This window comes from Aythya fuligula, chromosome 2 (genome assembly GCF_009819795.1).
Source record: "Aythya fuligula isolate bAytFul2 chromosome 2, bAytFul2.pri, whole genome shotgun sequence".
NCBI classification, from domain to species: Eukaryota; Metazoa; Chordata; class Aves; order Anseriformes; family Anatidae; genus Aythya; species Aythya fuligula.
The window spans coordinates 38304461-38330071 of NC_045560.1; the positions used below are offsets into that span (position 1 = coordinate 38304461).

Genomic DNA, 25611 nt, shown 5'->3' on the forward strand with positions numbered 1-25611 from the left:
AACTTGCAATTGCAAAATAAACCTTCATGTGTGGCATATTAGCTCCCATTTTTCATGGTTTCATAGTTTAATTGTTTCAAATGTTACACTGGTCTAAAGATTTAACATTAAATATGTTGGCTCTTGCCTAAATTCTGTTGTCAGGATAAATGGTCTGTTTTGTCCTTCAGTAGTTATGCAAAAAGTTCACAGCTAAACCAGAAAAATATTATGCTCTATTCCTACACAGTGAATGTTAAATAACTGTTTATAATAATTTTAGTAATAATGTTGTTAGTAGTTTTAGTTCTTTAGTGTCAAATATTCAATAAACTGTGGGCATTTTTCTTGGGGCGTGGAGGGACAGCAATCAGAGCAGTAGCTTGCATTAATAATTTTGCAGAATTGTTTGTTTCTGGTACAATTTGTAAAATTATATTTGCTAGTGCAATTAATAGAATAATTTCATTATTATTTCTAGCATTAAGTGTTGTACTTGCGTTACTACCATGGACATTTCAATTTTCTATCTTAGAACCTACAGAACCTACTAGCAGCTGGCTAGTGCTACATGTGTTTATAGGCAGATAATTCTGGCAACAAATTAAAACAGTTCTGCAGCATCCCGACTTGGAGGTATTTATATCCCCGATCCATCCAATAGATAAAGTGCTTATATGTTTTGTTGAATGACAAACAATAACTAGAAAAATACTTGTTTTGTTCTACAGAACTCAAGTATTAGTCTATAAGGATTCCTTGTTAACCTGTTTTCCTTTTAAAAAGGATCCAAACAAAACCATATGCTGTTTCTACTTTTAACTGTCGTGATTAGGTTAACAATACTCTGGAGTCTCAGGAAAAAAAATGTAAATGTAAACAAATACACAATAGCAACATACATCTTCCCAACACCACTGAAAAAAAAAAAAAAAAGTGGACTTACAGTATGCTTTGCCAGTAAAATTATAACCAACCCTAAGCCTGCCTTTCTGGCTGAAAATTTATTCAGTTTAAAGTGTGAATTAAAACCAATACAAGGACTACCTCTGACTCGACATCCTTCTGGAAGGTCCTGTAATTAACTTTGTTCTTTAGCTGTGAAATTGCCCAAGACCACTTGAGACAGAGTGAGACATTACCTTGGCAGAAAGAGATAAGTTAAGAAGGAGGGTTAGCCTTTGCTCTGAATTACCTGGGCTGTGGGAGCAGGTTCAGATATTAAACCAAACTTAAATGTTGTCTTAACACAGTTATCTATACTTAACTATTTCCCACTAAAGCATTACTATGTAAATAGACTCTCTTCCTTTATCTTGGAGAGTATCTATAGTGGATTTCACAGACAAAACTCAGTCAATGATAGCAAAATTAGACCATTAGTACAGTCTGTTCTTTCTGGAGGTTTTTTTTTTTTTTTTTTCCTCCCCTTCATGTGAAAAGTACTTGTAGCAGGTCAGAAGAGATCTTCTGTCCTCCCTTTTGCTATGTTCTCATTATTCATTACTCTTGTGTGGTCCTTAGCATCCATTAGCTTCAGGAATATTTGAAAAATAATCTGCAGAAATTTGTAGCATTCAGAAAAGGTACAGAATATAGTCCTAGGCACTTGCTTGAGCCTGTTTAGTTAAAAAAAACTGCCTTGAGTTTATACATTCAACTGTCACAAAATTTTCAGAGTCCCAAAGCCTTGCTTTGCATAGTGAATCTACGACAGCATGATTTCCACCTATCTGTAGATCAGTTTGTTTTTTCCTTGTAAAAGTACAGCCCTGAGCCACAGCAATGCAGAGGATTTCAGAAAAGGTACGGAATTTTTTGGAGTGTTTCTTTCCCAGCTGCATTTCTTCTTTACGGAAATCATATGCATTCCTACAGTTCACTCTTTTATTTCACATGCACCCTAAAACCAGCATCAAGAATTTCATTTACGGACACAAGAACTGCACCACTGAATTTCTGGATACCTGTTTATCAGACTTTTTCATTTGGGGAGAATTAAAGAAATAGTCCCACCAGATTTGATGGAAATCAATAGGAGTTTCATTTGAACATGAACTAAAGTTTTAAAGAATATATCCCAGTCTTTCAGAGCAGTGACTAGATCAAGGCTGTTTTTTTACCCAGCCCAAACTGGTGAAGGTGCCCCCAGCATTTTAGGAGGGAGTCTTCTCTCCCCGAGACCTTTAGCTTTACCTGTTTGTTTTCTGGAAGATATTTTTTAAGGCAATATGATGTGCTCATACTTCTGCTTTTCATTCCCACTCAGTTTAGTGGTCCAAATCCTTCAAAATCCCTATTTAAAACTCTATCATTAAAACAATACCTGAGAATTACAGGAAAAAATAAAGACAACAACAGAAAACCAGCATGTTCCTGGACCAAATAAAGCTCATGTCTCAATAGAAACAACAAAAAACTCTGTGGGGGCCATAATGGATAGAGTTTATCTTAAAACTAGAAAATAGCTAGTAATGAACTGCTACTATCATCCATTACATTCCTTAAATTTAATTTGTGACATGCACTGCAAAATAATGATTCTGCGAGCGTTTAAAGAATTCAACAGCAAAAGCTTTCTTGTTCTGAAGAAAGGCATCACCCGGCAGGATATGGAGAAAGCACAACAAGCAAATCCAAAAGACAGAGAGAGCAGTTTACTTGTGGAGGCCGGCTAGGCGGTGTGCTTATGAGAGGTGCAGGGCCCATGGCAGAGGCTGCGTTCAAGCTCCTTTCTCTTTCGTCCTGGTAAATTCGATCTCGTTCGGCTTCTGGCAGCTGCAAGAAGTTCTGCATAGCCCGAAGGTTTACCAGCAAGGACTGCGAGGCAGTCTTGGGATCCTCTTCCTTTCGGAGGATTTCTGAGAGCAAGCCCTGTAGGGAGGGGGAGGAGAAAAAATGCTGGACAGTTAGCCTGGTGAAAACATCCTTTGCACAGCCGTTGCTCATCAGTCCTCCTTCCACTGGGCTTGGAACGAGAGCAGCCAAATGTACTATCCACTCCACACAGGAATATATTAATGGCAATTTAGGTAGCAGAGAAGAGAGCCTCAATTGTGCTCTTAATTTTATTAAGCATCTGTTTTACATACAACACAAACTGAATCTGCCTAATAGGTCTCCTTCCTTTTACTGGCTTAACTTGCCATGAAATCTTTCACAGTCGCCAGACAATCACAAGAAGTTACGAGTAAGTAAAACACACATAGTCCAGAGGCATGATGCTGTGCTGTTCTCAGGCTTTTCAGGCAAAGCACATACCAAACCTAAAGAAATTGGCTTTCCACATTTCTAGCACTTTAAACAGCTCTTTGAAAGGAAGTGATATTCCACAGCTAATCTGAGAAGATAAACTCATAATGGTCCTGTAGGCTTAACTGACTCAGGTCCATATTTTTAGTCTAAGTCAATACTTAGGTAAGAGAGTTTTATATCAGAGTTTAACAACAGGTGTAAAAACTGACTGTTGGCCACTGAAAGGCTAGAAGTGTGCCCCTCTCCTCCTCCCACCACCCTCATCCCCTCACCAGACCATCCTAATCCTCACCCTGTCCATTGCCTGGGCTGTTTATTTGAGTACCTGCTGTGCAGGTCCCACTTCCTAAGTCCATTTACTGTTGCTGTCTTTTGACAACTTTCAGAGCCCAACAATGATACACAAAAGTGAGCATTGGGGAGTGAAAGAAAGCCAGAATAGAGGGCATAGGCAGCAGTGAGCTGGGAATGGCAGGCTGCAGACGATAGCATGCTGCCGGCTCATACAGACCACGCCAGGTTCCCTGCGTAATCACTTCATCTCGGTTCTCAGCAATGGAGCAGGTCTGGCGGTCTGGGACACCTAATTACTCTAAAAGATGAAATATTTATGAACCTGTGAGTGCAACTAGAAGTTTAACGTCAACAGGTTCTTGAAGTCTCCCCCCTGCCAAATTCTCTTTTTAAATACGTCAGGCATACAAAATGCTCTGCTGTCTTGAAGTTACAAAACTTGCAGTAAGAAAACTGTAATTTCTGCAAAAGCAAACACAAACTTCTTTTGAAAATACATGTTGTTGCCATGCAGGGACAAGGAGAGGCTTGGCCGGAGAGACTTCTAATGCCAGTGTAACAAGGGAACATGGATGTGACATTAAAGAACACAACCCAATGTTCCTTTTCCTAAAGGACATTTAAGTTATTTGGGGGTAATCGAGGTGTGAAGGGTGGAGGTGTAAGGAGGGAGTAATAAAAAAGCTAAGAGAGATGACTGACTGTAGATGGCCATTCACACAGAAAGCTACGGCCAAAGTATCAGCTCCTGATGATGAGTCTGATGCTCACACCTATGAAACCACCTATGGCAGTTGTCTTCTATCCCCAAAAATCCTTTTTTATCAGGCAAAAGCCCCTTATGGAGACACTGCTGCAAAGCCACTGCTCCCAGGCAGCTGTGCTCAGGCAGGCCAGCACCCACCAGCGTGGCTCTGAGCTGTTTGCCCCATTGCCCCTCTGCCTCCCAGGGGCAATGAGGACAGAGGTGCTAATCACTATGTTGGAACCACGTGGTCCTCATGACTCCATATGGGTCTGCAAACACAGGAGGGAAATGGGATGGAAAACACAAACCAACCTTCCAGCACTGAGTCTGAAAGATAATTTGGAGGTAAACTTTAAAAAATTATAATAATCTGGTGGATACTTTCTTACCACTGTTCTTCATCCCTCCTCTTTTCTGGTGTCCAGGCAGAAACTATTTAGAAGGTAAATAAATGGGTTACAGACAAAAGTATAATTTGGGTGGAGACAAAATTTTTAAATTTTGTATAGCCTCAACAATAGACTTATTAGCAAATATGGAAGTTAAATTCTTGTCTACAAGGTTAATGTACTTTTGTACTTAAGTACTCACACTGTTACTGCTTGTTAATGGTAGGGTTATACTGCCCATCCTCCAAAGAGCATTAAAAATGATTTTGTGCCACTGAAGAGAAGGCACAGCTGCCTGCAGAGCACAGGATGTATCATTATGGTGTAAACATGTGATTTCTGACTGCTCCTGTGCTGAAAACAAGTGCTCCAGGATTAAAAAGAAGAAAGGAAAACTAAACACAAGTGGACTGGTTACTGGCAGGAAGGAAGACTCTTTCCCAGCAACCCACTGTCAACCACAGAAAACGTCCTTGAAAAATACTTTGGACCATACTAGAAAATAATAAAAAAATAAAACTTTTTTTTACCCTCCCCTGTGTCTGTCAGTATAACAATTTATGCAGGAAGTGTCATTAGGTATTAATTCCCCTGTCTTTTCCCCATCACTGGCGTGAATCTTTGCATGAGCTGGGAGCACAGCATAGGACTCAGATGTGGAGAGAAGAGGGGAGATGAGAGTATGGGGAGAAGGCATGAGGAGGTGCTTGCTTTAAATGAAAAGGTCAGAATATGGATGCAAATAACAGCTGAAAAAGGTGTAGTACCAGGTACAGGGCAAGTCTTACAATACAGTTTGCCGGCTTTAAATATTAATTTGTTGCTACTGCTTCAATTTTTTGAGCAACAAAATTCAGCTAAAGACTGTTGGACAACAAGTAAAATGGGAAAATCCTAGAAAGAATACATTGGCTCTTAAGTCTTGCCTCCTACATACAGTAATTTACCATTCATTATACTAGGCCTGAACTGGCTTGCAAAGCTGCAAGTCTTGGTGTGGTTTCCTGATATTATACCTCAGGTCACACAGAGGATCCATGCCATTTGGTATAGAGATTATAGAAACTGTCAGGCACAGAGTCCCCTTTGCTCATCCTCCCTCTTATTCTTTCACACTGGAAATGTATTTTCTTAAGATGTTACTAGGATCCATTGAAAAAAGAAAGTTTACACATCATCACAAGTATAATTCATTACTAATTGCACAAAAATGTTCAATAAATATTATCAGTGCTTTCAAAAGCTAATTATGAATTCTTTAAAACTGGAGATAAATGAAAGTGTCTGCCAAAGTGAACAAAAACGCTGCCTGTCTGGCCCCCAGTTTGTCTCCTCTTTGAATGTAATCATTGATTCAAATAGATTTTATCAGCCTCACAGAACTTCAAAGCTTCCAGAAGAAAAATGCAATTTACCCAAACCTCCCCAAAATATGCAGAACGTCCTCGAATGCTATCTGCCTCCATCGTGGGGTGCTTAAGCCCCATGTCCAGGTGGAGGATTATTTGCAAGCTCCACCCACAGGCCTGGATCCCTGCCAAGGAAGTTATAAGCAGACACATTTATCTATGTCGCTTAGTAGCAAGAGGAGAGCCGTCATGATAGTGTAATAGCACCTTTTTACCTTTTATTCAATAGTGATATGGATAGTGTGCTTTTTCTTAAATTACAGTACGAAGAATTATATGAATACAGTGGCAATTTCTGTTATACTTAAGCAGGCAAATTTCTCTCTACCACATAATTTACAGAACTCAAATTCAATAAAACATTACATGATGGTCCATTACTGTTATCAATTTTGAATAATCCATCTTCATTTTTCATTTTACTGGAAAATAAAGTGTGCCAAAGACAAAGTGGAAGAAAAAAAAAAAGTGCCTGAGAAGGTGGTTGGTGTAAACTTGGATTTTGTTTTAAAATTACGTGGAACCATTTATCGCATCCAAGTGTTCTCCTCTGAAACAACAGTTGCCCAGAATTAGTATGAGCAAAGTCCTAAATACACAGAAGTTTTCACATAGGAGAGAAGGCATTATACATTAACAAAATGCGATAAATCCTGGCAGCTAATATTTTAAACAAGTATGGGGGTGAAGGAGAAAGGAGGGGGAGAGAAAGGTATCTGGCAGAAATACTGAGAAGTACTCAAAAACCTTGAGATGTAAAACTGTCACTTGTGGGAAGAGAAGAATTACAATAGTCAGACATGGCAAAAGCAGCAGAAAGCACTCCCCCTCCTTTCACGATGATGGAGATGAGAGGTCACCTCCGTACAGCAGAACCTGAGCTCAAGCAGCAAATGTTATGGTTGAAAGTGTACACAAACAAAGGCAGGCAATTCGGAGTTACAGTTCCAACCACAACCATGACTAACACCTCCTCACTTGCGCAGCACGTAGATGTCACCGTGCCATGCACCAGGTTAAGTTATGCCTTCAAGTCAAATGTCAGACTCGCTGGTGGGAACCAAAGCTTTCAATTTCCTGACTCATGTTTGCATTTACAAACACTGCAGAAATTGGCGAGGAGTTTGTTTATTTGTCTAAGACTCCGAAGGTGGTTCAGAGGAACAAATTCTGATGCTCCTCTCCAGCTCTTTCAAGAAGAACCAAGCAGCGTGAAAAGCCTCCTGGTTTAACAGGAGCACTGCAGGGGCAGACTGAGCCTATCTGCTGGGGGAGTCTGTGGGACAGGCTGGAGCAGGGTCACTGCGCTTTGCTGCAAACACCATTTCTGCCCAGCAAAGTGCCTGGGAAAAAGCTGAACCATCCAGTATACCGACAGCAGCTGGAAAAGATATTAAATTTATTAATTCAGCTGAATGGCAACTGAAATTTAATTTACTGAAATTTTTGAAATGTATAGCTCAATTTACCAAAATTGCTCTAGCAAGTTGAGAGACTGGCACACACATTTGGTAGCCAAGATTGAGGTGAAACTTGGACCTGCTTGCACAGATCCTGACTCAACAAACTTTTCCAGGGTGCATTACAAAGCGATACTAACAGGATTCAGCCTGTTTCTTTGCAGCTAGTGAGCTGGAATAGCAACTGCTGAAGGACAAATAAAACTTCAGACCTCACTGTGCACTGAAGCCTTCCTAGCAGGCCTACTGTGAAATTTCTTGCAAGGAGAGGCGTTCCAGCCTCCAAAGCTACTTCTGCTGCCCACAACAATTGTGCTATTGTGCACATATGGTGCACGCAAGTTATAGCTTTCTGGCCTCCTCTTTGATTAAACTTTGCAAGGCACATTCCTGAAAAATGCACGGTTTTGAAACTACCATTTTGAAGGTATGGGTAGGGTGGAAATTACCCAAGAAGAGATTAAAAACACTGAACACCCTTACAATTTTCTTAGGTGTGGCTGAGGTTTCTTCTGTCCTATTAATAGACATTAATTTAGAAACAAAAAACAACAACAAAAAACACCAAATGATTTAGTTCTCAGTAGTAATTTTATCATTTTTTTTTTTCCTTTGGGCTAAGCGGAAGCAGAAATATTTCCAGGCAATACTTTTGCCCCAAGATAAAAATTAAAAACATCTTGAAAATGATGGCAAAATGATGAACTACTATCTAAGCTGGTAGAACCACCCCTCATTTACCCTCTGCACCCTCCCTCCCCCCCCCCCCCCCCCCCCCAAACAAAACCACAAATTCTGCATTCATACTACAAAGCAGAAATGCATAAAATGAGGTACCAACATATTCAGCCAATTCAACTGAAGTTCATCTTTATTGCCAAAACACTAAGCTAAATTACTCTGAGTTTACAATTCACTTCCTTCCGTAACTTTTACAGTGAAAGCAAATCTCTCTCCTCATCTGAGACCATATCTTAATATCAGATTTATTTTTTTTTTTTTTTTAGTGCAGAACTACTGACTGATTTCGGTGAGATCTGCCTTCAACAACTGATGGCATGATATAGTCCCTCGACACGGCACAAATATGCTTATAGCAGTTTCAAAAATGTCAGTGGTAAGCCTGAGCTAGCTTTTTATCTTGGAAAAGAGTAGATAAATTTAAACAAGCATTTTCACTTGCTTTAGAAAAAAAAAAAAAGTCAGAAGATATTTCATCAATATTAGAAAACAACTTCTAAACAGCAACAGTTATTAAAGTGCTGCCTTAATTTTAGTTAAATGCGATATATCCTTGAATAAGCTGTGATAAATTCTGAAGCACAGCAAGCAAAACAAATTTTCGTGCTTTCATATAAAAACCACAGGTGACTATACCTGTACTTATACTTGGATGTTAGCTGTTCCTGTGGGTACAATGGCAATTTTCAGTTTTGCAAAGGTGAAATGTGCCAAAAGCAAACTCCTCTGGATTTCAGTGGGGCTTCACTTGTATATGAAAAGTATACTGACTTATTTCTTCACCATACTGAGGCTAATGTTGCCTAGGCTCCTAGTATTTTTCCTTTCTATTCCCTACGTTGGCCACAATAAGTAACAAATACTGCAAATAGTTATGTAGCTAAATGCAAATACTAATTTGATTCGCTAACACAATTTGTAGGATATGGGGATATCCTACAAAAGAACTCTGTGTTCTTTCAAGTTGATTTGGTTGAATATTGCCAAAATATATTACAAATATATATATTTCATATTATTTTCTGGATTTTTTTCAACGTTTGTTTTTTGATTTCTTCCCAGTTTTGGGTCACTTTGAATAGCACATTCTTCCTAGCTGGTTAACTACAGTGTCTGTGGAAGAACTGTACTTTAAAAAAATATTTAATAACTTTGGTAGTAACAAAAATGTCTAGTAATCAGGAATCAGTATTTGCACTAGAAATCTGGCTCTACTGTTGCTTTCATCCCATCTTGAGAGCATGTTTATGCAGAACGTCATATAAATTCAATGTCCAGTCAGAACGAATTGTCCTTGTACTTCAGATACATACTGTTCAAAAACAAGCAATAGACCAAAGACCAAAACTGCATGAGAAAACTGAACAAATGATTTTGGAAGGGGGAGGAAGCTGAGAGAAAAAAAAATTGTTTTTAGACAAGTCTGAGAAATAAGTAAATAATAAATGATTTATTTTCTGAATTATTTGGCAGCTGCAAACTGTGGTAACTTGAAACTACTATTAGTATTTTGATACTTTAAAGTATCAATACCCAAAATACTACTTATTGTATTAAACAAATCTGTATGTCACTTATTTATAAATATAACAACTGACACTGCCTAAATTTATGTAAGCTGTGTGAGTTCATGTATCCCATGTTATAAAAGACCCAAATCTTCAAAGTCTCCTCTACTGTTAAGAGGAAAGACACAAGGACACATACACAGCTCTACAGAGAATTCACCTCATAACTGTACTTCCTTTCAGTTGTAAAAACTGAAGGATGTAAAAAATAAAGGTAATAATAATAATTCTGAATGATTACCAATAACATGCTGATTCAAATCTGGTACAAGTGCATATGAAATATTTTTTATTCTCTAAGTCCGAAACATCAACAAGAGAATCTCGAATTATAATTTTTATTATATTCTACAATGGGCAAATACTTGTTCCCTAAGTTAAAAATGTGAAATCCAAAACAAATTTACCTACATCCTTTAAAAATATTTCTTATAAGGAAATCCTATTTTATTTTCTGTTAAAACAGACTTTTTAAATTTTGAGATCTTATTTGCTTTGGGTATACTGACGTTTCTTTCATAACTTCTGCTTGATTAAATTCCATGCAACATGGCATTAAGTTAAATTCATAAAACAGAATAAATTATAACAGGGTTAGCTTCTAAAACAGGTGTAAAAAATAACACATTTTAGTGTTACTTATCAGCTTTGCTAGGGCTAGTTTTTTCTGCATTGAAGAGCCGAAGTATATGCTCTGACGTGGACATCAGCAATCTCAGAAACTACTGATTTTGCAACAAACTGCAAAAACACATAAGAGCAGAAGATCTAAAAATAAAGCTTTTTTTTTTTTTTTTTTTTTTTGTAAATTAGGTCTTTTCAGAAAGTTCCAATGAGTCACGTTGTTAAGACTTTTACTAGAAAATAATAAACACAAATAAGGAAAAGAAAATAGGTAGTTCAGTGCATGCATGTGATCAGTACTGGCATACCTTTACAACACAACGGCAATCTGTTGGGTGACTTTGTGAATGATCACAAAGAGCTATTCATTCCCTTTCCAGGGAAGATGGAGAGGAACCAAGATATCTCTAAAAACAACATGTATTTCCACAAACCTATCACCGTGGATTTCTGTACTGTATCAACATGGACACTGGTCCTACAAGGAAGTGTGGTTCCTTCACAGGAGCTAAGTGACAAGACAGAATTGAAGATAGAGACTTAAAAGGCGATAATTACTAAATATGTAAATTAATTAATGAGAGAGAGAGAAAAAAAAAAAAAAAGAGAGAGAGAGAGAGAAAGAGAAGAGGCTGCTAGATTTAAAAGAGCAAGAAAAAAACACTGACCTGAGTTCGGTTAAAAGCCACGCGTGCAAATACTGCCTGTGAGATTCCTGCTCGTTTCAGTTCATCACGGACCCACTGGTAGATTTCGGAAGACACCTCTGTGTTTGTTGAGACCTGCTGCTCCAACGGCTTGTTCATGGATCTACTGACAGGAGGAGGGTGGTTCAAGTACTGTTGATTTAAGGACTGCTGGGCTAGAAGTCTGTTCACTGCATACTGCTGGTTCAGCAACTGGGCCATTACCAGCTGCTGATTTACCAGCTGAGGGCTAATGGGAGTAGATACAAGTCCAGGGTGCAGGTTTGGAAGCGGGGTCCGAACTGATGGTTGACTACCATGAGAAAGCTGAACAGGGGATGGAGGCTGTTCGGCTGTGTTCCCTGGGACCGGCTGCTGACCGAAGTTGACATGGTTGGCACCTTGCTGGGATAGTTCAGAAAGGCTATCCATCTCAACTATGGTGGAAAAGAAACATTGAAAAAGCCAACATAAGACTGAAAATCACAAACTTCATGATCCTAGCAAGACATGCTAACAAAAATATATAAATACAAACTAGCTCAACATTCACGGTTGAGCTTACAATATTCTCCAGCCTAGATCTGTAAGTGCATAAGATCACTGTTGCTGTTATTTGCCTTCAAAATAGCTACAAATAATGGTGTAGTGGATATTTAAACAAACAAACAAAAACAAACACCAACAACAAAAAACACAACAAATTGCCCATCACTGTCACCAAGCCATTGGAGGAACCAGCAGAACATCAGAGCCAAAACAATGTGCTGGAAACCACATATGGCAAAGGAGTCACTGCTAGAGAGCTTTGCAAAAGTGCAATGCACCAATTGCCAACCAAACCAGGAGCATGTGGCTACAGAGGACATCCCCACAGTGAGGGATGCAGGGTGCTTCAGGCATGGCAGCAAACAACCAGAAGAGGGGCAAAAATGGGAAATCCCTCTGTATGCTCCAGAAGTGGCAAGTAAAATGGTGAGAGTATCTGTGCAAAGAGTAAGGAGGGTTGTTACTGGAAAACTCACCCAGATTGGAGAGAGAAGCCCCAGTGACTGGTTTTGCTTCTCCTGTGGGGTCCCTGCCACTACATCTGCAGTTCTTAGCCACTGGAAATCTGTAACAAGCAGGGTGTGGTGTAGACCTCCCCATGCTTGCTAATTTCTAGATGCAGCATCAATTGTATGGGACTGCTAGGAACTAGTATAATTTATGTAAATTACACAGATGGGCTGCTTTATCTTGCAACCATGTACGCATGTTTTTTTTTTCAGTGACTTGCAACATGGTTGATTTTTTTTTTCCTATATTAACTCATCTGCCTTGACACACCCTCCTTTTTAATTAACAACACAGTTTTTTAAACTACAGAGTTCTTCCAGCTCCTCTCTCATGTGTGATAAGACAATACAGAATAACTCTAGCTTAATGTAAAGGAGTCTCACTTTTACCAGTATACGTCACTTTTTAATTTTAAACAACCTCAGTTTTAGAGGTTTAGCAATGCTGGTCTGGAAATAGCTTTAAGAAAACATGCTTTATTTAAGAACCAAAAAGCTAGTATCTTCATGAAAGTGTTGTAGCTATTTTTTCTTATACAGTAAATCATAGTTAACAAGGATAAGGCAATATCTGTACTTTTCATAGTGGCTATGATCTTCACTAACAGGTATTCAGTACAAAACACCCTTTTCTCCACAAAAATAACTGGAAGAAGAAATCAACACCTGGACTCCCACCCACAGCCTGCCCTCCCCTGTTGTCCTAAGCATGAATATATGCACACGTTTCCTGTGTCCCCAAATGAACAGATGATGAAACTATCTTGGAAGGTCACATAAGGAGAATTCTGCAGGGGTTGCCCCATGCATGGGCCCCACAGCAGGAATGCCGCTACAATGGGGCTGGAAGGAGGTGCTGTCGGATGGTCAGCCCCCATGCAGGCACTGCTGACATGGACCGCCTCAAATCAAGTGCAGTCATGCAGGTCCTTGGAAGGCTATAAACCCTTAGAGCAGTTCAATGTTGCACACAAGGTACAAAGTAGATGAAGGAGAGAAGCTGCCTATTTCCACCAGCAGAAAGTAGAGATCAACCTAAGTGGGCCGTTCATTTGGAACAGTAATTCAAACAATTATCACAAAAGTGATTCATTGTCTTCATTACAGCCTTAAGCTATAAAAGGCAAGGAACCTGTTTTGGTAGATAAATGATTTTTCTCCAAATACTAACAGGTAAGTCAGGCCAAAATTTGGTCCAAACTGAGGTACCATTTCTTCATTCTGCTGAAAACTATGTAGAAATTTTCTGACATAAAATGTTCAAAATTATGTTAATAGCTTTAATAAATAGTTTTAAAAAGGGACGTCATAGAAAGATAAAAGGTATTATAGAATTAATATGTCCCAGTGATATATTTTTCTCTCCACTACTTTACTCATGATTACTACAACAAGCAAATGATTGTCACAACAACTATTTGCTAATATGAACCAAAATCAGGGTCCCAAAGTTAAAGAAATATATGAATTCATGAAATTATAGCATTCTTCTTGAAATGCAGTGATAGTTATAGAAGCCTTTTTCTTTAAATATACATTAGCCAGAGCAAGAAAAAAATACATACATTAAAGAAACCAGTCCATCACAGTTCCAGGAACAAGTTTTTTAAACAATTATTCTGGGCTGTAGAAGATCTCTAGATTTACAGAATGACAGCTTTACATCTCTGGCAAACCAAGTCAGTTTGGCTGTTTCAATAGCAAATATTTATTTAAATGAATTCTTTCACTATATATGTACTTTCTACATCTACTCATCAAAAGCATCCTAAACTTATCATGAAGGGGCCTGGCTTCTTATATGACTGTGACAGACCTCAACTTGACACATAATGGTATGTTATGTATCTACCATCATGGCATTTTTTTTAATTTTTTTTTTTTTGCTTACCCATCATATCTTTTGCCTTCTTGAAATGTTTATACCACCTTCCAAATTCCTGACATTTTGCTGCTGAGACATTTGCATAGTAAGTGCTGTTCACAATGGAAGAAATCATACTCTGCGTGAAAAGGGGAGAAGAAAAAAAATAATCTGTAATATAGAGCAGTACAAGTCAAAGCACAAATTATTTCAATTGTTGAAACCATTATATTTTTAGAGTTTGAGAACCATATTGCATTTTGATCCTGTTGTCCAAAGCCTTTTAAAAAACTCATTAATTGAGCATAAAACCAAACCAAGGTTTATTATAAATGAGAGCAAAAAAAGCAGATGTACTACGGGAAGAACAAAGTTATCGACCAAGAAACATCAGGCCATGGGATGGGCTCTGGATGGAAAATGCTAATCATGAAAGTGCCTTTTGTTTGTGCTATTTCTGCTTTTAAATTTGATTGACCCTTCACATACCAACACAAGTTTACAGGAATACAATTGCTACACTGAGTCCAGGTATGTAATGATGCCCAAGGAATCCATGTCCATTCCCTTTGCACCACTTACATACAGCGCAGAAGCTGGAAAATCACAGGACCAAAGTTTATCTGTATGTGTTATTGGTAGGGTAAAACAAAATGATTTCTGGAAGGATAAAATACACACGTAACTACCTAAATCAAACCCAGACTTGCTTTTCCTAAAGAGGGCATTTTAAGTGATTCACAGAAAGAGGCGTATGAAACTCTCATTGTCATGTCTAATTCTGTAAGTGAATATTAGCTATAAAATAGACTAAAGGATGATAGAGATTTTTTTTTTCCTCAAAGGTTCTCGAGATATCAAATAGCTACAGTGAGAAATTTACCTTCTGCTCAGTTTTAACCAATTTTAAAACAGTAGAATTTACAATGCCTAAAACTTTCAGTTCTAGTACATTCTTTTTAAAAAAATCAATTAAAACCAAGCCTTTCAAAATGAGGTGTTGTTCCAACATGAAAATTATATTTGGTTTATGATACACTAATAACAAAATTAGCAAATGTTATTCCAATAGACTGAACTTTGCCACCCTTTAGATTTCTATGAGGAAAGTAGATTCTTTTAGCTTATCTAGAGGAATCATCCAACATATTGAGAAAACAATGACATTCAAAAAGACAAAGCTTTGATTATTTTGTTTCTTTGCTATTCAGCATGTAACATTTAGCTATATTTGTGCTGTCATAAAATCAATGTACAGCATGAACTCTTTGTTAAAAAAATTGCAATAACCACTAGAAGAAACCGTTTGGAGTAAAAATACAATAAATATTACTCTAAGTCTTCTCTTATAAGGCTAGTTCAGCTTCTGATTCAAAGGACCTTGATTATTGATCTTAGTGAAGTTCATTATAACCATTTGTTTTCTAACATTACTCAGTAACATGCTATTTGTAGAGTCTCAAAACTGCTGGAGTGAGGCGGTACTACTTACGCCAAATGTAGATACCCTTTACCCATCAGGTAGCTATTTTAGTATTTCTCTGAATCACCAAAATTCTCACCATTCCTTGATATTAATCTGGCACTTCTGAAATTAACTATAAGCATTTTGCAAGTGATATAAAAGGAGATTGAAATCTTAATAGACTACTGCAACTTTAGCCTGAATGACCTGAACCAAGCTCAGCTGAACCCAATTTCAATTTCTAACATAATAGTAGTATCATTAACGTCTACAACTTATAAAATTATTGTTTAAGCTCTTTTACAGATTAAACCACTTAAAACATGGGCACATGATATAAATTGTGTGATTAAAAAAAGCTTCTGTAGACCTGAACTGACAATTATATGAATGTATAGTATATGCAAAACTTGCAGATCTGTATGTACAAAATGGGGAACTGCAACTTTAATAGGCCACTTTCCCATATCTGCATGTATTTTGTGGATGGCGTTTAGACTTCATGATGTTTTTCCTTTATTTTATTTTGTCTATCTCAGATGTCTTCTCCTGCTCAAGTAACTTTATTAAGCATGAAAACATGTAGATGGATAATAATTTTAATAAATTACCTATTACCGATGAATATGATTGTCTAAGATTTCCTATTCCACCCCTCCATGTCATTTTACGAAGATATGCCAATGACATGGCAGTTTGTGATATCCCCTGCTTCTTCAGAAACAAATATAATGCAGTTAATTTGTTTTACAACCAAATAGGGGACTAGTCGGTTTAAATAACAGTGCTAGGAATTTCAGCTTCTTTGACACAATGTGAATCTGATACTCTGATGGCTGAATAGTGGGATTTTATTCTAAATCTTCAAAGTAGATAAAAAATATCATAGACATTACCTACACATTTTAAAATGAAAATTATCCTGCTTTTTCTTTGAGAACACTCATGCAAACTTTCAAGCGATATTACATACACTAAAAATCCTCATCAGGAAGAATCAATGATTTATTTACTAATTCACTGAAGGCAAAATTTTACAAGCCAGATAAAATATTACTACCTTGTTAACTCAGAAAATAACTTGACAACATTGCATTTCATTGTTTCTATTCCTTATATATTATCTTGTCATCAAATCTTCAGTCACATCAGTGCAGAGAGATGCACTTTGCTATAGAAATTCCTATAGAATTCTTGTTGCTGTGTAATTCTTATACGTTTTAGTGATAGTCTATCTATACAGATGCCCACTATGTTTAGGGACTAAAACTGAATATAAAACCCTCCAAGTTAATGGTCTTCAGAGATTTACGCTCTAGACTAGAGGTACATTGTTTAACAAGTTTTTCTTATTTCCCTGGTCACTACATGTGAGGAGCTCCCAATGTCTGGCTTTAGGCTTATCAGTAATCAAAGTGGGAATGATTGTATTTGAAGCATACTCTGGTACTACTGTACATAGGTATTGCTTATCTGTGAGCCACAGAGGAAGATACTTTCCATGTACAAGGATGACGAATATAAATGCATCACACAAATATCAGGCGTATTCAAATGCATCACATTCATCACTCATAATTTCATTTCTTTTTCACACGTCGCCAAGAAAATTGATAGAATGCAAAAACTGGTCACAGATCCACAGTCTTAACACATCTCCTAGAAGTTTACCCTTGAAAGCAAGTTGCAAGACTTCAAGATCACAAATTTCCCTCTCTCGCCTCCCTCCATCGCTCCCCCCAGACACGGCGCTTACAGTCCTGCTCCGAGAATCAGAAGATCTAGTCTGAAATGGTGCCACCTTCACAGAAATCCCACTATTCTGGAATGATACCATCTGCTGCAGCCCAAGTGCTCTTTTTTTAGCCAAATACGTTAATTATAATTAGGCATCCAACAACTGTGTGGAGGTAGGGGTAGAATTCACTGTGAAGTTCAGCTGAGGTTCATTCCATGTAGCTTGAACCAAATCCCATTCTCTCGGGGATATTAAATATCAGAGAATTGAAAACTAGGCACCGTAATTTCTCAAATAAGTTGGGGAACTCTCTGGGGAAAGACCTTAAATCTCAGCCAGAATTGCTTTCATACGCCCATCAAGTAAAAACTGATAAAACAGCAGCATCAGACACTTTTCATGTTGTGTCAGAAACTAATGCAAGGTGTGTCCTGCAAGCCAAGGCAAGGGCCCATGCCTTTCATGCTGGCCAGTTGCTTCAGCCACCAGCACAGGTGCTACCAGGGAAGCATTTGTGAGTCATTTCCTCTAGTACTGCTCTCAGACCAGGTGAAGCATTGTTCAATCATTGCTAAAAGTATACTGTTGTCCTTTTTGCAAAACAACAAAAACAATGTTAATCAGGTTAATTCAATCATCTAAACCAAAACTGTTCATGCTTTTCTGCCAAATCAACCAACCACAGCAAAATCTGTTATCAGTGATTGCTCAGCTTCCAGTCAAAAAAGCTTTTAACCCCCACAGTCCCAAAACTTCCCCCTAAATAACCTTAAAATTATTTTTATATGGGCAGAATGAGGTTGTTTTCATGCCTCATGAAGGGGTAGTTGGGCTGCAGTATTTACACAAAACAAATATGTGGTAACTGACTTAGCAGAGAGGAACAGGCACAGCAGCTTCCTAAAACACCACGGCTGAATTAGATATTGGGGATTCCTGTGCAAATGAAGCATTCCCCTCAAAAGCAGCATTGTAACCCAAACTTATTTAGGCCTTCCAGGATGTTTAACTATGAGGAGGGAAAAAAAAAATCCAAGCGTTTCTGCAACTCATTCATCGGTGTTTAAAGCTTCAAGCCTGCTCAGTGGAAGGGGCAAGGGCTGCAACAACTTATTTACACAATTATCTAAATACGATTAAACAGCTGATGGACAAATATTAAACTGGAAAATGTATAGTCATTTCAGCTTAATGTAATCCTCTTTCTGTAAACACCCAAGATGATTTTTTTTCAACCAGAACAGTCCTGACATCTCATAAGCCTAAGGGTGAATAGCAAGAGATTGTTTTTGATAGTTATAAATATTCAAAAGACATGCAGACCATCTGCTTTCATAATACAGGTAAAGCAAGACTGAAATGGTGACTGCTGTATAAAAATGGTTCTTTTAACAAAGTCTTCCTCTCCTCGAAAACTATAAAGACAGATGTCAAAAACTGTTTACACAGGGTAATCAGGAGCGTGCAAAATGTAATATTCCTTTTACACACAGTGCTTGCTAAAGAGATTTTTTTTTCTTTTTCTTCCCATCTGTGTGTTGCAACACATTTCTACAAGTTAAAAACATTTTTTCAAACAGAGATCTCATGAATACCCAAAAACATGCTATCTGGTTTCTGAATGCTAATTAATTTCAACTAAGGAATCTGATTTTTTTTTTTTTTTCCTGTAGGAAGGAATGCATGCTTTTGAAATGGAGCACTTCAACAATAACAGCCACTGAAAACAGAACACCCCACAAGTTTAATTTTGCACGAGTTTGACACTGGCTATTTTCACAACTGTTTTGCATTCAAACCCGCATCTGCTAAATCTGGCTATAAGACAGGCAGGAGCTGTTCTCCTGCTTTTCAAATGAGATTTTATTTATGTTTTACTATTTATCAAGTTTTTCAGCATAAAGCCTTGTAACATCATAATGGTTTTGTCAAGTGATAAGTAGAAGGTACCTTGTCTTCCAAGCAGAATATGAACAGTGCTGCCCATAAACCTTACAGTCAATTTTCAGAGCTGAAACACTAATCTTGACAGTAACCTTTTAATGTATTATATTAATGGCAGAGAGGCGTTAAGCACCTTTTTTATAATTCTCAATAAAATGAACATTTACTGAACAATCTGTCAAACTAGTGGCTCCATTTTTTAAAGCCAAACTTTTAAGGCTCTATTCTATTTTCTCTTCCATAAATCCTCCACTTTACACCAGCAGGGCAGCACATCCCGATTCTGCAACCCTAACACTCCTTTTAAAAAAAAAAAAAAAAGGAAGAAAAAGAGAAATGCTATGAGCCTTTGTTCCTAGATCTAATTTGAATAGTGATAAAGTTGCAGAGCTGGACAAAACTTCAAGATATGGGTGGGAGGAGAGATCTTTTCTTAAAGGACAGAGGAACTTTGTTTCCCCCATCCTAGCCGCTATCACTGGCTTTTGTTTGCATAGAAATGGAAAACATCAGTATTAATGCAAGCTGAACCCTTAGGAGTGTTTCTTTCTCAGAAGACTCTATGTTAACATTTTCCAGATAGGAATGAACATTCAAACCCCCAAATGGATAAGACAAGATTACCCCAAATCAAAGATTTTAGCTTGTCTGAGCCTATGTTAGCCCATATACAGCAAAAACCCAACCAGGGCAAAACATTGCTCCTAGTGCTCCGGTATAGCTGAGAACTATCACTTGCCACTTCAAGTAAAACCAGACCTATAGCTCTGATATACCCAGCCACTAGCTTTTTTTTTTTTTTTTTTTTTTTTTTTGACAAGGAATCATGAAATTGCATATGAAGAAATAATTTTTTTATTTTATTTTTACCTTGAACTATAACAAGCAACACAATGGATTTTGTTGATGCATGCCCTATAAACATGTAGAATAAGGAAAAAAAAAAACAAAACACAGATGGACAGAGAAGAAAAAAAACTTTTGTTTGTGCCTTTGGCACTGCACTTGGTTGGCTATCTGACCTCCATACTTCTGCCAGGGTCAGAAGAACTAAGGATCTGCACGGTAAATGCTGGTCATATAAGTTAAAACTGCCTAAAGGCTGATTTCAAATGACGACAGAAGTATTTCTTCCAATACACAAGCACTTATTTTGTCCTTTCTCCTGTCCTTGCATAGCCTAAATTATCTTCTCTTCCTTTTCTACCTTATGTCATCTCTAAGAATTCTAAATGTACGTATTAATGCAATCATTGAGCTACATTGAACATAACAAGGGAAGATTATAAAACAAAAGGAACCTCAATAAGTCATATATAACCCTACACAAGAAGACCTGAAAATCAGAAATGAGGATTAATCATCTGAAGAAACTGATCCTTGCACTTCACAGTTTGGTAATGTAAATTCCCAGTTGCTGCACGATCAAACAGCATCCTCCCAGTACTTTCTGAGTATATCCCACTGACGGATATAAATAAAGCTCAAACAAAAAGCTGATTTCCAGGATACTACAAAGGTTAAAAGTTTAAAGAGCAAGAAAAATAGGTGAGAAATGTTAATTCAGATCTGAAGTACTTTATAAATGCTTTACAATCTGTACGGTATAGTGGCCTAGACTTGAAAAAAAAAAAAAAAAAAAGTCATCACAACACCAACCTTTGAAAGATAGGAGACATAGGACATTTTTGTCTTCACTGTCAGATGCACTACATGAATCTTTATAATCATCCTGATCTTTATTGCTGTCTGTTTGTAAATCATAGGTACTTAGTAGCAAAAATATTTCTGGCTAAGCCTTTCCCAAACTCAATCTGGATAAAATATAAAATGCTAAATAATCAAAATTTAGTAAGTTAATTTGCAGTTTACTTCACTGAATGAAAATGGTCCTTTAGTTTTGGGGGTGTTTTATTACAACTTAAGATTTTGATTCTGCAATGCCTTTGCTGGAAAAGCTCTGAAACCAGAGAGCTGCACAGGTAAGGCAAGCACTTATTCAGTTTAGTCAGAAATCTGACTGAAAAAAGCTGTTATGAAGTAACTAGGTTTCTTTATACTACTGTTTTAGCTTAAATCAGAAATGCACATTTTCAAGGGACTTTCCCTGTTGCTCCCACTTTGGTGCCTATCACAAAGCCATCTTGGAATACACTGGCAGAGTTTCTGACAGATGAACTAAACCCAGAAGCTGTGCTCCAACCTTGGGACCAGAGCTGAGCTTCTCCAGGGAAGCTCCATCCCTCCTCCCCATTCCTGTAACGTGAAGACAGGGTCCTCCGCCCCAACCATCTCCCTCTCCAGGCTGCTGCTCTTATACTAGGCAGTGGCAGAGTGCACTGTGGTCAAGGCCAACCAGCATTTCTTGCACAAGAATGAAGGTTGGGGTAGGTGGGGTTTTGGAGATCACACAGACTGATCTAGTAGAAAACTGGAGTGAGATCTTCAGTCTCCCTCTTAAGTGGATTGCTTTTACTTCCAACAATTCTGTTCCAGCAAGGTCAGAAAGCTTCTGACTTGTTTCCTACCTGGAAATGACAATCCTAATACAAATGTTTCAAAATGCTATCCTAATGCAAATGCTTTTTATGACAGATAACATTTTAGATCTATTAATGCATCAAATGGGCACACAAAAAAAATCCATAAAAATGAAACATACACATCCTCTTGATACAGATGTGGGTAATTTCTCTACCTTCAACCAGCTGCAATGGTTGTTTCCTACAATGTTTTTTGTAAAAGGCTGCTCAAAATTGTTTAGCATTACCCACCATGTTAAAGAAGATTTCCTTGCTGGGAAATAGGACATAATTTTCAGCAAGTCTCTTCTCGGATTCCACTGTTCTGCTAGGCAAAGCATCAGATGTCTGGCATGAAGTTGAGCCCTAAGGCACAATGTCCAGACAAGAAGTCATCAGACTCAGTAGCACTAACAGTTGTCTTGCTGAATTTCTTTTGGTGTTTAGGATAAGCCCTTTCTTTGATCCCTTTTCCTTTTCCTACACAAGATTTTGTAGATTTTTAAAGCCAAAAGGGACAATTTTTAGCATCTATTTGGACTCTACATAAAAACAGACCCTAGAAGTTCATCTAGCAATTTCTGAGTTCAGCCAAGTTACCTGTGGCTGAGCTAGAGCAAACATCCAATATTGATCTGAAGACTTCTTGTACTGGATCTTTCAACTTATCCCATGGTAATCTGTTTCACTAGCTAAGTACTTTATAAAAAAAAAAAAAAAAAAAAAAAAGACTAGCTTTTAGTTTGAACTTCATTGATTTCAGCTCCTAGTCAGTGCATCTCTTATGTCTCTGATTGCTTGCTTAAATACCCCTCTAGTGACAAATGTAACATTCCCTGCCTATCCTTTGTTTAAATGGTTAAGTGTCAGATTTATTGTTTCAGGCCTCATACCTCTTTATGAGCCACCTGTACTTCTGATTATTCTTAATCGTATAGACCCCAATTCTATGAGGATATTTACCCTGCAAAAAAAAGCACATGAACAAGCTTCTTTGTCCGTGGAAAATATGTAAAGAATTATCAGGAGAAAAAGGAGTTATAGAATGAAATTTGCTAAGGATTCTTTACTTCTGCTAAATAAAATTATATGCAAGTGACATTTTAAGCAGCTGTGTTAGACAAGATACTAGTTTCTTCTGCATTGCTGCCTTTCATTGTTAAGAGTTTGTGAAAAGTCTAGATGTTCTGAAGAGTTCGTAAAAAGATGCAAAACTCAACGATCTTGGAAGACAAATGTTCTAGCTAGTTTCTATGTGGAATAGGCATGTGCACTTTGAGGTTCTACCCGTTCAAAAATTATCTTAGTTACCACTCAGATTAAAATGTAGCTAGATAAGGTTTTGCACACAAAGCTATTCCTTACAAAATGTGTAGAACAGTGCACACAGCTTTAAAGGCTTGGGGATATACTAGCGGGCAAGCATATTTTAGGGAGATTGTATTGTAATACATACAAAATCCCACAATTCTGGGAGAATTTAGATATACTGACTTAAATACAGATGCTAGGTAAATTTCAAAGAGATGAACTCTCTTCTTCATCTCTAGAAAGGATATAGACACTGATGTCCTTCACATATATCTCTGTTTTTTTATCATCACAAAATCCATCCTTCTCTATGACATTTTGCTAAAACTTAACAAATCCTTTGAAAAGGTGGCAAAGCCAGGAATAGTTTATGCTTTAGGACAGTTTCCCCCTCACCCAGCACACAGGTAATTTAGGTAATTGTTCTTCACAAGCTTATGAAACAACTGCAACTCTCAGTGTAGGAAATCTTAGTTCTTCAAAAAAAAAAAAAAAAGAAAAAAAAAAGAGAGAGATGTAAGAGACGTGCATATATGAAGAGAGTCAAGTCTTTCATGTGCTCCCACCCCTGGGGAACAGAACTTTTTCTTTTTGACTCGTTTATTCCATGTCTTGTAATGAGGCAGGTCTGAGGCTGTTGATGTCCTGAAAAACCTGTCCTCTGATAGCTGCTGCAAGGCACCAGAGGAATCTGATACTGTTTGTGTTGTTCTTAAAGACATGTCCAAGGTAAGGGAGACAAAACTCACCCTTGCCTTAGGTTTTCCTACTGTGTCTCTCGGAAATAAATAAAGAACGCAATTATTAATTAAAAAAAAAAAAAAAAAAAAAAAAAGAAGAAGAAAAGGGGGGAGGAGGGAAGGGAGCAAGCTTTGAGGTTTTGCTCAGGGTCTTTTTGAGAAACATAGCTCTTCTATGTTGTGATTAGAGCCGAGAACTGCATGAGTCTGGTCTGACAAGGTAAGAGGTGCTCATCTCTTGGCACCACCTCTCAGTGAGTGGGGCCTTTCATTCTTGTCTGGTAAAAGATTATTACAAATTCAAGTAATTTCCTCCAGACAAATCTTTATGCCTACATCACCATTTACCCTGATGCAGATGTACCTCGGCTTTAAATCTGCTGACAGCACTGCTACAGCACCTACAGAATTTGCTCAGCTTTCGGGTAGGTTTTATAACCACACTGATATCCATGCCTCCCACCACTGCTAGTAATAACTGAACCAGTCAGGGAAGGTCTCCGCAAACCCATCGCAGCAGTGATTAAGACATAGACGTACGTATCTACTTGCCCTTTAAATAGAAGGCTTAATTGGCGATGTGGATAGCAGTTTCCTAATGGACAGAAATTAAACTCCATTTAATTCCTGAGCAGACACTTCCAATGCACAAGGTTTACCACACATTTGGAGCGGAGAGGGGGGGAGGAAGGAACGAGCCGCATGCACGACTCTCCCTACCTCTGACAATCACTGAGGAAAAGCAACATGAGGACCAGAATGGCATAAGTGTGGCAGGTGTGAATTGACCTGCACTGGCAAAGCTGCGAGCTGGGAAACTTGCAAATCACATGGTTGTGCAATACTTGGCTCCAGTCAGCGCTATCATGTTCTTTTTAAAAAAAATAAATAATAAAAAAAATCTTAAAGACATGTACATCAAGTTAAGGGATTAACTGTCAAGTGACATTACCGAAACAGAGACAATATATTTCTTTATTGTTAATGAAATTCAGTTAAAAGTGAAGGAAGTGATAAAGAAAGTACTGTTTTGTAATGTATTTTACATAAGAACGTAATATAGAAAGGGAAGTGCAATTAAATCTTAATGTGGACTTTTTTATTTTTAGTTTATCATCTGGTTTACATTTTGAGCCCCTTTGCAGCAGTAAATTATACTGGCATTTCTTAGGGAATAGCTGCCATGTTAATTTAGTTTAATAAAATAACTGACAGAGAAAAGGGGGAAAAGAAGCAAGAAGAGACAGTACCCCCCCCCCCCCCCCCCATGCATACTCTCCTTATCTTTAGCTAAGTATTCAAATGATTTCTATATGAATTGTCCGTGGTCCAACTCCAGCACCATGTAATAATACAATACATTACAACACAGTACAATACAATCTTGGATTTCTGTAGCGCCCTTCATACAAGCATCCCAGGGTGCTTTACAATCATTATGAGTTAAAATTAAAACTGAAGCACATACAATTCCTAATAGAATCATTTTAAAAATGCTAAACAGAACAAATAACTTTTAAGTCTAGATTTAAAAGTCCCAACAGCCAGAGCTTTCCTTACTTCAATTGGCAATGAGCTCCAAAGCTAGGGAGCAAAGCGACTAAAGGCTCTCTCATGTTATGTTAAAGGATCTCTCATGTTGTTTATACTTGTGCAGTACTCTGCAGCCAACAATTTGCCAATAAGAAGAAGAAAAAGACTTATTTGCAATCTTGCTTTAAAGAACAGTGGAGGAGTGGCTTGTTAACCCTCTAATAAAGTTACAGAAAAAAACAGGGTTCACACTCAGCCATAACTGCATGAAGAAGTATGAATG

The 25611-nt window shown here is 37.8% G+C and overlaps 1 protein-coding gene across 7 annotated transcripts in view; it reads right to left on the reverse strand.

The window, feature by feature from the left end:
* Window positions 1-25611, reverse strand: part of SATB1 (SATB homeobox 1) — a 92425-nt gene that overhangs the window by 31433 nt on the left and 35381 nt on the right. For all 7 annotated transcript variants that reach the window (XM_032181264.1, XM_032181268.1, XM_032181269.1 and 4 more), the window contains 3 exons: window positions 14103-14214; window positions 11136-11590; window positions 2641-2853 (listed from right to left, as the gene is read on the reverse strand). In XM_032181264.1, the coding sequence (XP_032037155.1) occupies window positions 2641-2853; window positions 11136-11590; window positions 14103-14214 (780 nt within the window). The remainder of the gene's footprint in view (window positions 1-2640; window positions 2854-11135; window positions 11591-14102; window positions 14215-25611) is intronic.